Genomic DNA, 14,793 nt, shown 5'->3' with positions numbered 1-14,793 from the left:
GAATTCACAGCCCTCTTGATACTGGGATTGCAGGAGTGAACCACCACTCCTGAGCTAGTTCTACACCTTTTGCTCTACATTTTCTGTTCATTTTGCTGCTAACACATAGAACCACTCAGAAGTTTCTTGTGATTGTCTTGGCTGAATGCTGAGTGTCCCAGCTGTGGCACACGCTTGTACAGATTGTGAACAAACACATGCATGAGTTAACGAAGGAATGAAGGACTGACCGGGTCAGTGAAAGCCTGAGTCCAGATAAAGGGGCAATTGACAGTAAAGGGTGGGAGTCGATGGGCGGAGCCCGGCATGGGTAACGCCCAGCTTTCCTATGGAAGGCGTTGATTGGACAGTGCAGTGACAGCGGCCACACCCCCTCCCGAGGGCCGGCCGGCTGACGCGGTCACGTGACCCCCGCTCTACTGGGCAGCGGCCATTTTGCGGGGCGCCCACGTGTGGGGCGCACGTTCAGCGGGTCGTCACGTGACCGGGGCGCGCTGCAGCCGCCCGGGCGGACCCGGCGAGAGGCGGTGGCGGCAGTGGCGGTGATGGACGGATCCGGGGAGCAGCCCAGAGGAGGCGGTGAGGCGGGAGGCGGGAGGTGCAGGGCGGGGGTGGGGCGGGGGGCCGGGGGGCGGGGGCAGGGCGAGGCCCGTCGCCAGCCATCGCTGGAACCCCCGGCTGTGGGGTCGGGGGCCGTGCGATCCCCCCCAGATCTCCGGGACAGAAACTCTCTGACCGCGTTCTGCCCGCCTCCCGGGCCCTCCCTCCTTCGCTTCCTCCTTCACCGGCCTCCGGCGCCCCTACCCTTTTCTGCCTGGAGCCCCCGGGTCCCCAGCCAGCTGGGGATCCCACGATCCAGGCCCACCCCGGGCAGGCCCGGGCTTGTCGCCGGCACTTCCTGCCTGTGGCCCTGGTGGGAGGGGCTGGTCTCACCTCTGCCCCTCTGCTAAGTGTCCCCTAGCTTCATCCCCTGGAAGAATCTAGGATACTGGCCTAGGCTCCCGCCCCGGACCCCATCCATCAGGGACTCACTAGCCTGGGTTCCCAGGCCCCACAGCCTGTCCTCCTCCAGGAACCATGAGTCGTCCCCCTCCTTCCCCGCACCCCCTTGCCCCAGGACCCCCGAGTCCAGCCACCTCTTCTCCTTTCTCCTCTAGGGCCCACCAGCTCTGAGCAGATCATGAAGACAGGGGCCCATTTGCTTCAGGGGTGAGTTTGAGGTGTGATTCTTGGGCAGATTTCCGGGGTGACTCCCTATTCTGATTCCCCCTCCCCTTCCCATCCCCCGACTCCATTCCCAACCTAGTTTCATCCAGGATCGAGCAGGGCGGATGGGTGGGGAGACACCGGAGCTGGCCTTGGAGCAGGTGCCTCAAGATGCGTCCACCAAGAAGCTAAGCGAGTGTCTCAAGCGCATCGGGGACGAACTGGACAGTAACATGGAACTACAGAGGTGTGGATCCCCAGCCTCTGGAACCCAGGGTCCCCTCCCACTTCAGAACCCAAGAACCCCGCCCCAACATCCTTGTCTTGCCGCAAGAGCTAGGAGTCTAGGCCCCACCAGTCAACTCATTCTGGACTCAGTTCTTCCCTCCCTTAGGGGCTGTGGTTGATTGTGTGCCTAGCACTAAGAGTGCTGCTCATTAGCTTTTTTCCCTATGAGGCTGGTAGCTGTACCACTTGAGCCACATCTCCACTTCTAGTTTTTTTGCTTCTTGGCTCTGAGCTGCCATCTTCGGATCTCAGCATCCTGTGAGCCATCCTGAATTGATGGGGTTTTTGTTCTGTTGTGGTTGTTTTTGGTCGATTGTGGAGCTTGAACTCTGGGCCTGGGCGCCGTGTCTCAGCCCTTCAGCTCAAGGCAAGCGCTCTACCACTTGAGCCACAGCGCCACTTCTGGCTTTTTCTGCTTATGTGGTGCTGAGGAATCGAACCCAGGGCCTCATGCATGCAAGGCAAGCACTCTACCACTGACCCACCTTCCCAGCCCCTCTCTGCTTTTTTTTGTTGTTGTTGTTGTTGGTAATGAGGCTTGAACTCTGGGCCTGGGCGCTGCCCCTCAGCTCTCAGCTCAAGGCAATCGCTCTACCACTTGAGCCACAGTGCCACTTCCAGTCTTCTGGTGGTTAATTGGAGATAAGAGGCTCACAGACTTTCCTGTTCTGGCTGGCTTTGAACTATGATCCTCAGATCTCAGCCTCCTGAGTAGCTAGGCTTACAGGCATGAGCCACCAGCACCCAGCATGTCCCAGAGCTTCTTTTGCCAAGGCTAGTACTATACCACTTGAGCCACAGTGCTACTTCTGGCCTTTTCTGTGTATGTGGTACTGAGGAATCAAACCCAGGCTTTGTGCATGCTAGGCAAGCACTCTATCACTAAGCCACATTCCCAACCCTCTCTACTTTTCTAAAGGTCCCATTGGCAGAGTCTGGGTCCTACCTCAGTTTCCTTCACTATTTTTTTTTTTTTTTTTTTTTTTTGGGTCCGGTCGTGGGGCCTGAACTCTGGGCCTGGGCGCTGTCCCTCAGCTCTTCAGCTCAAGGCTAGCGCTCTACCATTTGAGCCACAGCGCCACTTCCGGCTTTTTTCTTTTTACTTATGTGGTGCTGAGGAATTGAACCCAGGGCCTCAGGCGTGCAAGGCAAGCGCTCTACCACTGAGCCACCTTCCCAGCCCTTCACTATTTTTTTTTTTTGCCAGTCCTGGGGCTTGAACTCGGGACTGGGCACTGTCCCTGAGTTTCTTTTTGCTCAAGGCTAGCACTCTGCCACTTGAACCATGGCGCCACTTCCATCTTTCTGTTTATGTGGTACTGAGGAATCGAACCCAGGGATTTGTGCATGCTAGGCAAGCACTCTACCATTAAGCCACATTCCTAGTCCTTCCTTCACTTATGAATAGAGAGGATGCTGGAAGTCCTACCCCACACCTGACCCACCCTTCCCCAGCATCCATCCTCTTTCCTGCAGGATGATTGCCGCTGTGGACACAGACTCCCCCCGCGAAGTCTTTTTCCGAGTTGCAGCTGAAATGTTTGCTGATGGCAACTTCAACTGGGGCCGAGTTGTCGCTCTTTTCTACTTTGCCAGCAAACTGGTGCTCAAGGTGGGCAGTGGGCTCAGGGGTGCCCTCCTCAGACCCTGGGGTCACCTCTTACTGCAGCCAGTGACCTTGAAGGGAATGGAGACACCACTGTGGACTGTTTGGCTTCGCTTATTCATTCTGTGCTGGGCAAACTGTGTGGGCCTGTACTTGGCACCAGATACAACACAGAACCATGAAGTGTGGGTCCCTTATCACTTGGAGCTCAGATCCTAAGATAGGGGATGAGGTGAAGTAACACAGACTGAGGTGATAGAGTAAACTGGTCAGAAAAGATTTCTTTTTTTTTTTTTTTGGATCTGGTCGTGGGGCCTGAACTCTGGGCCTGGGTGCTGTCCCTGCACTCTTCAGCTCAAGGTGAATGCTCTACCATTTGAGCCACAACGCCACTTCCGGTTTTCTGAGTGGTTCGTTGGAGATAACAGTCTCACAGAGTGTCTTGCCTGGGCTGGCTTTGAACCTTGATTCTCAGATCTCAGCCTCCTGAGTAGTAGGATTACAGGCGTGAGCCACCAGCACCTAGCTTCAGAAAAGATTTCTAAGAATGGGTGACATGAAAACTGGTGGAAACAGCAAGAAGGATGCTCTGAGGTGCGGGCATCAGGAAGAAAAGGCATCTGGTGAAGGAAAGGACCACATCTGGAGTGTTATAGAGGAAGCCATCGAGGTTAGCGTGCAGTTGAGGAGAATGGTGGATTGAGCAGGGGCAGGTTGTAAGGTGTTGGGTCACTATAAAGGCCTTAATTTTATTGAGAGTGAGTTAGGAATGATTGTTGGGTTTTTAATTTTTGGAGTGCTCGAACTCAGGGCCTGGACTCTGTTTTTTAATCAAGGCTGGTGCTCTACCACATGGGCCACATCCGTACTTTTAGCTTTTTGCTAGTTAAGTGGTAATCAGACCCTTAAGGACTTTTCTGTCCGGGCTGTCTTCTGATTACCTAGCTCTTTTTTTTTTTTTTGGTTGGTTGGTTGGTTGTGGGGCTTAAACTCTGGGCCTGGGCGCTGTTTCTCAGCTCTTCAGCTCAAGGCTAGTGCTCTACCACTTGAGCCACAGCAACACTTCCGGCTTTTTCTGCTTATGTGGTGCTGAGGAATCAAACCCAAGGCCTTATGCATGCAAGGCAAGCACTCTGCCACTGAGCTACCTTCCCAGCCCCCTGAATGCCTAGTTGTAAATAAAGGAATGAAGTGACTATATTTAAGAGATTAGTCTGGCAGTGGTGGCTATTATACCAGCTATTCTGGAGACTGAGATCTGAGGATGAGGGTTCCTAGCAGAGACTTTTCTTCTCTTAAGCAGCAAAAAGCCTGGAGTGGGTATAGTATAGAGGGCCGAAGTCAACTGTCCCCGATGCACACCCAATAAATTCTACTTTTTTTTGTACTTTTTCTTTTGGTCGGTCGTGGGACTTGAACTCTGGGCGTGGGCATTGTCCCTCAGCTCTTCAGCTCAAGACTAGTACTCTACTATTTTGAGCCACAGTACTTGTGGTTTTCTGGTCATTAATTGGAGATAAGTGTCTCATGGACTTTCCTGCCTGGGCTGGCTTTGAACTGTGATCCTCAGATCTCAGCCTCCTGAGTAGGTAGGATGATAGTCGTGAGCCACCGGGGCTCAGCTTTTTTATTTTTATTTTTGGCAGGTCCTGGGGTTTGAACTCAGGGCCTGGACACAGTCTCTGAGCCTGACTGTGCTCAAGGCTAGTGGTCTACCACTTGAGCCACAGCACCACTTCCACTTTTTTTCTGTTTATGTGGTACTGAGGAATCGAACCTAGGGCTTCATATATGTTAGGCAGGCACTCTACCACTGAGCCACATTCCCAGCCTAAAAATTATTTTTGCTGGTCCTGGGGCCTGAACTCATGTCCTGGGCATTGTCCCTGAGCTTTTTTTTTTTTTTTTTTTGGTCCAGTTGTGGGGCCTGAACTCTGGGCCTGGCCACTGTCCCTCAGCTCTTCAGCTCAAGGATAGCGCTCTACCACTTGAGCCACAGCGCCACTTCCGGCTTTTTTTTTCTTTTTGCTTATGTGGTGCTGAGGAATCGAACCCAGGGCCTCATGCATGCAAGGCAAGCGCTCTACCACTGAGCCACCTTCCCAGCCCTGTTCCTGAGCTTTTGTGCACAAGGTCAGCATTCTACTTTGATCCACAGCTCTTCTGGTTTGGGGGTGGTTAATTGAAGATAAAGAGTCTCACAGATTTTTCTGCCTGGCTGGCTTTGAACTGTGATCTTCAGATCTCAGTCTTCTGAATAGCTAGAATTATGCCTAAAAAAACCACCAGTCGGGCTGGGAAGGTGGCTCAGTGGTAGAGCGCTTGCCTTGCATGCCTGAGGCCCTGGGTCCGATTCCTCAGTACCACATAAACAAAAAAGAAAAGAAAAGCTGGAAGTGGCGCTGTGGCTCAAGTGGTAGAGCACTAGCCTTGAGCTGAAGAGCTGAGGGACAGCGCCCAGGCCCAGAGTTCAGGCCCCACAACCGGACCAAAAAAAACCCAAAAACCACCAGTCCCCCGACCTTGCTTTTGATTTTTTTTTTTTATCAGTCGTGGGGCTTGAACTCGGCCTGGGTGCTGTCCCTCAGCTATTCAGCTCAAGGCGAGTGCTCTACCGCTTGAGCCACAGCGCCACTTCTGGTTTTCTAGTGGTTTTATTGGAGATAAGAGTCTCACTGACTTTTCTACTGAGGCTGGCTTTGAACTGTGTTCCTCAGATGTCAGCCTCCTGAGTAGCTAGGATTTACAGGAGTGAGCCACCAGTACCTGGCTTGCTTTTGATTTTGAGAGAAGATCTTACCCTGTAACTCAGCAGCCAGGACAGAAGTCTTCAAGATTCTATATGCAACTAACCAGCAAAAGAAATGAAAATAAATAAGCTGGAATGCAGGTGTAGTTCAAGTGACAGCATACCATCCTTGAAATTGGGGGGAGGTGTGAGGGGCAGTAGCACCCAGAATAGTCTCATCATGTGTGAGGCCCTGGAATCGACCTAGCAAAATACAAAATATTCTACTAAGTACAGCAAAAATGGTAATTGTAGAGTCTTGGTTACAAATATCTGGCTAGTCTCTGGAATTCTTTTATTAGCTTTTCTCTGTGCTGGTTTGTATAGTAAAATATTGGCCCAACCAATTACCCTGGCCATTATGGGTCCAGAAAGGAATTATGAGCCAGGTGTGGTGGTACATGCATGCCTATAATCTACTTGGGAGGTGGAGGCAGAAGGATCCAGAGTTCAAGGCCAGGTAGGGTCTCAAAAACAAACTAAACAGATGAGTTGGGAGCATAGTTCAAGTGGTAAGCACTTGCCTAGAATGCTGAGGGCCCTGAGTTCCATCCCAGCACGGTGTGTGTGTGTGTGCGTGTGTGTGTGTGTGTGTGTGTGTGTGTGTGTGTGTGTGTGTGTGCTGAGGGCCCTGAGTTCCATCCCAGCACGGGGTGTGTGTGTGTGTGTGTGTGTGTGTGTGTGTGTGTGTGTGTGTGTGTGTGTGTGTGTGTGTGTGTGTGTGTGTGTGTGTGTGTGTGTGTGTGTGTGTGTGTGTGTGTGTGTGTGTGTGTGTGTAAACATTTATGCTTAGTTTGTTCAGGAGGGCCCTGAGTTCCATCCCAGCACTGTGTGTGTGTGTGTGTGTGTGTGTGTGTGTGTAAACATTTACGCTTAGTTTGTTCAGGACCCTGGATTTGATCTCCAGCATTGAGGGGGGGAAAAGCAGAATCAGTCACTAATGGCTCACGCCTGTAGTCCTAGCTACTTAGAAGGCTGAGTTTTGAGGATTAGGATACGAAACCAGCCCAGACAGAAAAGTGTGAGACTCTTATTTCCACTAATCTACCAGCAAGAAAAAACATAACAGAGCAGAAGACTGGCTAGGCAGCATAACTGTATTCCTTGATGTGTTTTATGTAGTTTTTTGTTGGTTGTGGGGCTTGAACTCAGTTCTGTGTGCTGTTCCTAGGCTCTTTTGCTCAAGGCTAGCTAAGTGCTTGACCACTTTGAGCCATAGCACCACTTCCTGTTTTCTGGTGGTTATTTGAAAATAAAGAGTCTTTGAACCATGATCTCAGCCTCTGAGTAGCTAGGATTCCCAGCGCCTGGCCCTTGTCTTTAAGAACTGTGACAGCCAGGTGCCAGTGGCTCACACCTGTCATCCTACCTACTCAGGAGACTGAGATCTGAGGATCATGGTTCAAAGCCAGCCCGGGCAGAAAAGTCTGTGAGACTCTGATTTCCAGTGAACCACCAGAAAACCAGAAGTGGCACTGTAGCTCAAGTGGTAGAGCACATGCTGAGGGACAGCGCCCAGGCCCAGAGTTCAAGCCCCCAGGACTGGCCAAAAAAAAAAAAAAAAAAAGCTGTGACAGGGTTTGGATATTGGAGGGAGGTGAAGGATCCAGGTTCACCATGGCTGTGGGATTGCATACAGAACTGGGGACTCGGGAGAAAGCAAGCAAATAAGCACTTGAGGGAGGAATTCTGGTGATTGAGAGTACATAGTCCAGAAAATCTCTGGGAAAGTGACATTTTACCTGAGGGTTTGGGGGGTGAGGGGAGGGGGGTCTTGGGACTAGAATTTCCTGAGCTTCCTTTACTCCAAGGCTAGAGCCATTTGAGACCCAGCTCCATGTCTGGCTTTTTCCTGGTTAATCCGATATAAAAAGTCTCCTGGATTTACTACCTAGGCTGACTTCAAACCTTTATCTTCAGATCTCAGCCCACTGAGTAGGCATCTACTTAGGATTACCAGTGCCTGGCTAGACCAAAGATTTGATGACTGAGAGGATGGGCTTGTTCGAAGCCTGTTTACAAGGATCAGCATGTACAAAGGTCCCCAGTCAAGGAAGAGTGATAGAATGAGGTTAAAAAAACAAAAAACAATGGACCATCAAGCCTGGTTGTATACAGTTGTAGTCCCAGCTTTCCTGGACACTGAAGATTGGTTGGAAGATGAGTTAGAGTCAAAATGAAGACACAGGAAGCAAGCTGAAAACCAGAAATAGGGAAATAGATCAAATCAACTAGTGCTTCAAGGTCAAGGCCTTGTGGGCTGGGCTGTCCCTTTGAGTTTATGTCCTGAGGCCACTGAGGAGCTGAGGAATGCTCTTAAGTCAGTCTAGTGACCAGGAAGTGTTTACAACTTCTGAAGCCTAGTTGCTGAGGCTTGAAGAAACAGCCAGCTCGGAGCCAGGAAACCGAAGGCTTGGCATGACTCTGTCCAAGCAGTGGGATCCAGGCTCAGTCAACACCTAACCCACTCCACTCCCTGCAGGCCCTGTGCACAAAGGTGCCTGAACTTATCAGAACCATCATGGGCTGGACACTGGAGTTCCTCCGAGATCGGCTGCTGGGCTGGATCCAAGAACAGGGTGGTTGGGTGAGACCCCTGCCCCCCACACCCCTGGGACCCCTTGGCTCCAGACATTTACCATTTTCAGATGCTCGGCTCTGTTCCACAGTGCTTGCATCATGCTGGTTCATCTGATCCCCACTGACCTTGATTAGTGCCATCTACCCCTCCCTGAGCTCTTCTTCCTTTGTACCCCAAGTTAATTGATTATTTTATTTTATTTTTTGGCCAGTCCTGGGACTTGAACTCAGTGCCTGGGCGCTGTCCCTGAGCTTCTTTTGCTCAAGGCTAGCGCTCTACCACTTGAGCCACAGCGCCACTTCTGACTTTTTCTGTGTATGTGGTGTTGAGGAATCGAACCCAGGGGGCTTCATGCATGCAAGGCAAGCACTCTACCACTGAGCCACCTTCCCAACCCTTGATATGTTTTGTTTTTAAAAACCCCACATTCACCCTAGGCCTCACTCCTACCCTCTCCCACTTGCTGGCCTACTGGCTGACACCTGCTGACTTGCTGAAGTGACCTCTCTGTCCCCAGGATGACCTCCTCTCCTACTTTGGGACCCCCACGTGGCAGACAGTGACCATCTTTGTGGCTGGGGTGCTTACCGCCTCGCTCACCATCTGGAAGAAGATGGGCTGAGGCCCCCAGCTGCCTTGTGGACTGTGTCTTTTCTGCATAAATTATGGCTTTTTTCTGGGTGGAATGGGGGGTGGGGGAAAATGGGCATTTTTCTTACTTTTGTAATTATTGGGGAGGGGAAACAATGGCCTGTGGGGAGGGTAATAAACCTTTGGTCTACATTTTGGAGTCTGAGTCTCTGGTCCCATGTCCTATACACACTAGCATCAGGAGAGCGAGGGAAGGGGGGGGCTCCCCGCTTCATTGCTTCCCCCATTCTCGCCCAGTGTCTGCAGCTCTGAGCTTGGAGGGCTTTGCTCATTTTTCTTTTTTTGGATTAGGGATGAGTCAGCCCCCAGCCCTGCCCTCCCAGGAGCCCACAATCCATTAGGAATGAAGGGTACCTGGGCCAGGTGTGAGCCCACAGAGGCCTTGAACGCAAACCTGGGGCTGTGGGGGTGTGAGCCTCCCACACCACACCCACGGGGGCCAGGACCTGGGAGCTCCAGTTGGGGTCCTGTCCAGACCTTTGAGTGTCCTGGAAGGGTGGATGGGAACAGATGAGGCCTAGGAAAATTACTGGGTGCTGGGGGACAAGAAGGTTCTCCAGGAGAGAGGACCAGACCTGAAGCAGGGCTGAGTGGACTGCAGCCCCAGTGACCTGGGTAGGCACCCCAGAACCCTCTGAAATCTAGACAGGAAAAGCAAGTGGATCCTAATTTTTACATATTTTGGGGCAGGGTACTGGCTGCAAAACCCACGTTCTCCAGCCACACCTCAGCCCTTTCGTATTTTGCATTTGAGGGCTCCCCAAAACTGCCCCGGCTGGCCAACTCCAAGATCTCCTGTGTAAGTGGGGTACCAAGGGTGCACCCCAGCGCCTGGGTCCCTGTCCCCTGCCTCCCTGGCCAGGCTTTCCTCCCTGGGCCCTCGAGGCCTCTGGTCCTCCCACCTGTAGGGCCCCAGGGAGTTCTCCCCAGCCCTGGGCTGCTGGAGGATAAAGGTCGGAAGGCAGTCAATGAGTAACTCCCTCCCCGCGGTCCACAGAGCTCCCCGCAGACAGACACCAGGTCAGGGAAAGGATCAGGGCGCAGACAGCCGCCACCCACAGAGACAGGCCCGTGCGCCCACAAACAGGAGCCCCGGGGAACCAGAAAATAAACAAGGTTGTGGGAGATGGAAGCCGCCCACCACCACCACTCGCGCCCTGCCCGCGGCCGCACACCGCCCAGGAGAAATCAGACTTGGGGTCACGAAGGGGGGGGGGTCCCAGCCGCCATCATCCCCCAGGGGGTGAGGTCAGCGGGCAGCTCCGCCCCCGTCTGGCGCTGAGCTCACCGTGACTCAGCACCGAGCCGCCTGGCTAGGCGCCCAGACACCCCCTAGGACCCCCAGATACGCTGGGGAGGGTGCGGGAGGGGGCACACATCCGGGAACCTGCCAGCCAGCACCTGGGCTGCTTCCATTGGCTCCTGGGCCGAGCGGCCTCAACTGCTCACCCAGTGGGGGGGGGAGAGGGGAGGCTTCTTTGGCCAGGCTGCCTCGGCTAGGGTACAGAAAGTGGGAGTAAAGCCTTGCCCCCCCCTCACCCTGGCCTTTGTCCTCCTTCCTGCCAAGATCTTGGGGTCCAAGAAGCTCAAGATCCAGCACAGGGCCAGCCTGGCCTCCCAGACAGAGCCATGGACCTGGCACCCTTAAATTGTCTGCCTGATCCATGACGGATCGGTCCCCGGGCCTGGTTCCCCCAGCAGGATCAGAGCCTCGTGGCATGACTGTAGGAGGTGTCCTGTTTGGGGATGGGATAGGGGGGGATTGATTCAGGGTCCAGGAGAGCCTGTTACCTTCAAAAAGCCCCTAGAAAATGCAGCCCCAGGGAGGCACCCCCGAATTGCAAGTCCTGTCCTTGCTCCTTCCCTCCCGACTCTCAGAAAAGCCCACGTTCTCTAGACAGCTCGAGGAAAACCCCCAAAGTTTTTCCCAGGGCTCCAAAAGGGCTGCCCAGAATTCCACATACCTGCCCCCTACCTCTAAAAATGTTCAAGCTCGGCTTCCAAGGGTGTGCACACCCACGAACCCCAAAGCTCCAGGGCAACGCTTTTCTATCTTGAAGATTCCTGAAGAGGCTGAAAGACCTCTCCTGGAAGCTTCCACACAAATCTGGAACTTCCCTTGGTGACACCCCATACACAACATCCCCAGACCTGGAGCTCCAGGACGCCTCCTCCCACCTTTCCCCAGAGCTCTCCAAAAGTCTCAAGGGCCCTTATCATCCAGGGCAAACCCCAGACAACTGGTAATACTCTTGGTTCCCTTGAAGCACCCCCTCGTCCAGACCCTGGACACCTTTGAGAAAAGTCCAGGTCCTCAAAACTCAGCCCAGAAGCCTACGAGTTGTTTGTTTTGCCAGTCCTGGGGCTCAACTCAGGGCCTGGGCACTGTCCCTGAGCTTCTTTTGCTTAAGGCGAGCCCTCTTCCACTTGAGCCACAGCACCACTTATGGCTTTTTCTGTGTTTGTGGTGTGGAGGAATCGAACCCAGGGCTTCGTGCACGCTAGGCAAAGCACTCTCACCACTGAGCCACCTTCCCAGCCCCCCATGGGCTTCCTTGAGGGCCTCAGGATCCATATATCTCTCAGCTCCCAAAGAGACCCCCCCCAAGAATCCTAAGACATTGCAGAGCCAGCTCCAAAACCCCAACCACCGCCCCCCCACCTAACGCCCCACACCCCAATTCTTTTCACATTTTCACAATCGCTAGAGGCGCGTGATTTCCTACGTAGAGGAGGAGTGTACGCTGAGACGCCTATCGGCAACGGATTGGTCCGGCATAGGTTTCAGTCCCGCCTCTCTTCAGCGCTGATTGGCTGAAGGCGTTTTTTCTGAACGGCCCGCCTTCGGCGAGCAGCGCACTATAAAAGGAGCGGCCCGGGCCACCCCCTCCAGCAGAAGCACGCGCCAGTCCCGCGGATCTGTGTCTTGCTTCAACAGTGTTTGGACGGAGCAGACCCGGGGACTCCTCCTTTCCACCACCAACTGCCTCTCCACTCACCACCTCTGACCCTTATCTTCTCGCCCGTCGCCTGCTTCCAGGACCAACCAACGCCGGTTTTTTTTTCTGTGGTTAGCTCTGTATTGACGACCAGCCATGACCTCCCAGATTCGTCAGAATTATTCCACCGAGGTGGAGGCTGCCGTCAACCGCCTGGTCAACTTGCACCTGCGGGCCTCCTACACCTACCTCTCTCTGGTAAGTCCCCCCCCCCCCCCCCCCCGTCCCCGTCCCTGCAACTGGGCCCAGTTTCCCCGTGGCGCTCTGCGGCTCTGTGCGCATGCGCGGGCCTTCTTTGTTTGGCGGGGTAATCCGAGGGTGGAGTCGACACGCCCGGCTTCTCCCTCCGGCTAACCTTTGTTGCCTCCATTTCTTTCCTCAGGGCTACTATTTCGATCGCGACGATGTGGCTCTGGAGGGCGTGGGCCATTTCTTCCGCGAGTTGGCGGAGGAGAAGCGTGAGGGCGCCCAGCGCCTCCTGAAGATGCAGAACCAGCGCGGCGGCCGCGCGCTGTTCCAGGATGTGCAGGTAAGGGCGGCTGGGTAGCTTGGGCCATATTTCCCAGCGAGCCTTGCACGCGGGGCAACATGTTTTTAAAACCGTCGAGGTGCTGCGTGGGCTTCTGGGAATTGTAGTTTTTTTGGGGGGGGGTCCTTTGAGGACGGACTGCCCGGTTCTGAGCCACTTTTCTGCCTTTTGTTTAGAAACCTTCTCAGGATGAGTGGGGTAAAACCGTGGAAGCCATGGAAGCTGCCCTGGCCCTGGAGAAGAACCTGAACCAAGCCATTTTGGATCTTCATGCCTTGGGTTCTGCTCGCACAGACCCCCATGTAAGTGCCCTGTCTGCCCGCGCAATTCTACAGCTTCATCTACTTCTATTCTTTGTTGGCAAGACATAGCTGTTGTTAGCACCTTTCCCAGGGATTGTATTCCTAATTTCTGCTCTCTACCCTTTCAGCTCTGTGACTTCCTAGAGAACCACTTCCTGGATGAAGAGGTGAAGCTCATCAAGAAGATGGGCGACCACTTAACCAACCTTCGCAGGCTGGGGGCGGCCCCTCAGGCCCAGCTGGGCGAGTATCTTTTCGAACGCCTCACCCTCAAACACGACTAGGAAATTCCAGAGTCCAGCAGCCTTTGAGGGGCCATCTCTGCCTCACCAGATATCAGGGTTTCCGCCCGAGCTTCTGCCTCTAGCCATTGGGAAACTTCCTAACTAACCATCCTGGAGCCCTTCCCAAGCCTTGGACCAAATGAAAATAAAGCTTTTTGCAGCAGCTGGTGGTTCTGTGTTTGTTTGGGGTGCAGGATTGAAAGTGGAGCCCCCTGGGGCGGAAGGGTTGCAGATGGTGACAGGGAGAGGCAATTTGGTCCTACTCCTATTTTCTTGCCTGTTCTACAGGAGGCTCCTATTGTGAGGTGTGTTGCTGAGATTTCTCTGCTTGCCTGCTGGCTGTTAATTGCCCCTCCAAATTGGTAGACCCCAGTTGGGGTGCAGAGTCCGAATATAGCCAGACCTGAGTGGTGGCAGCAGTCTGCTAGATGTAAGGAACCCTGAAATGCCTGAAGGGCATAGGAACTTGGCTCCAATGGTAAGAGTGCCTATCACCAGATAAGCTCAAAACCTACTGCTGCCAAAAAAAAAAAAAAAGGGTTAGGTGCTGGTGGTGTCTTTAGTCTGCAGTCCTAGCTACTGTGTTGCTGAGATTTCTCTGCTTGCCTGCTGGCTGTTAATTGCCCCTCCAAATTGGTAGACCCCAGTTGGGGTGCAGAGTCCGAATATAGCCAGACCTGAGTGGTGGCAGCAGTCTGCTAGATGTAAGGAACCCTGAAATGCCTGAAGGGCATAGGAACTTGGCTCCAATGGTAAGAGTGCCTATCACCAGATAAGCTCAAAACCTACTGCTGCCAAAAAAAAAAAAAAAGGGTTAGGTGCTGGTGGTGTCTTTAGTCTGCAGTCCTAGCTACTCAGGAGGCTGAGATCTGAGGATCCCACTTCCAAGCCAGTTTGGGCAGGAAAGTATTTGAGACTCATCATATGCAGCTAACCATCAAAAAGCCAGAATTGGAGTTGTGGTTTTAAGTGGTAGAGCACTCACTAGCCTTGAGCAAAAATACAAACACAAAACCTGTCAGGGATGTTTCCAGGCCCAAAGTAAGTTCTGGGGACTGAACTTTGTGGGCTTGAACCCACTTAGCTACACCATCCAATCCCTGAAATAGCCCTGCTCAAATAATTATGAGGTCTTTAAGTACTAGGCCAAGCAGACAAGACAAATAGAACCCCTTTGAGCAAAGGTAGGATAAACTTTGTGGCAACTAGCTTTCATACCTGCCTGCAATTCATTCCAAAAACTGGTTATGTTGGGCTAGAAAGATACAAGCCCAAACCAGTGCAATTCCAGTGCTAGAAACGCCATACATTGCCATGTGGATCTGAGCCGCCAGGGTCACAGGATGCCTATGCCTGGGAGGGGGCTAAGCTGGATCCCGGAGTCCAGCACAGAACAAGGATGTGAAACTTGGGGCCAAATTCTCCAAACAGGAACTGGACACACCCACAGGGCCATAGAGGGCCTCCTTAGGTCCAAACTACAAAAAAACTGCTGTGTCACTTTTGACCCTTCTGCCCACTTTATGGTAGAAGACAACTTTTTTGTTTGCATGTGGTCA

The 14,793-nt window shown here is 53.1% G+C and overlaps 2 protein-coding genes across 2 annotated transcripts; both read left to right on the top strand.

The window, feature by feature from the left end:
• The first annotated feature begins 468 nt into the window (after window positions 1-468).
• On the top strand, window positions 469-9,254 carry Bax (BCL2 associated X, apoptosis regulator). Its single transcript, XM_070001014.1, has 6 exons — window positions 469-579; window positions 1,158-1,209; window positions 1,307-1,453; window positions 2,971-3,106; window positions 8,371-8,475; window positions 8,987-9,254. The coding sequence occupies exons 1-6, from the start codon at window positions 546-548 to the stop codon at window positions 9,089-9,091; spliced, it is 579 nt and encodes a 192-aa protein (XP_069857115.1). The 5' UTR covers window positions 469-545; the 3' UTR covers window positions 9,092-9,254.
• A 2,749-nt stretch (window positions 9,255-12,003) lies between these two features.
• On the top strand, window positions 12,004-13,384 carry Ftl (ferritin light chain). Its single transcript, XM_070001013.1, has 4 exons — window positions 12,004-12,317; window positions 12,502-12,648; window positions 12,825-12,950; window positions 13,079-13,384. The coding sequence occupies exons 1-4, from the start codon at window positions 12,216-12,218 to the stop codon at window positions 13,232-13,234; spliced, it is 531 nt and encodes a 176-aa protein (XP_069857114.1). The 5' UTR covers window positions 12,004-12,215; the 3' UTR covers window positions 13,235-13,384.
• The last annotated feature ends 1,409 nt before the right edge of the window (window positions 13,385-14,793 follow it).

This window comes from Dipodomys merriami, unplaced genomic scaffold (assembly GCF_024711535.1).
Source record: "Dipodomys merriami isolate MVZ:Mamm:240054 unplaced genomic scaffold, mDipMer1.0.p SCAF_57, whole genome shotgun sequence".
NCBI lineage: Eukaryota > Metazoa > Chordata > Mammalia > Rodentia > Heteromyidae > Dipodomys > Dipodomys merriami.
This window is presented reverse-complemented; position numbering and strand designations above follow the sequence as displayed.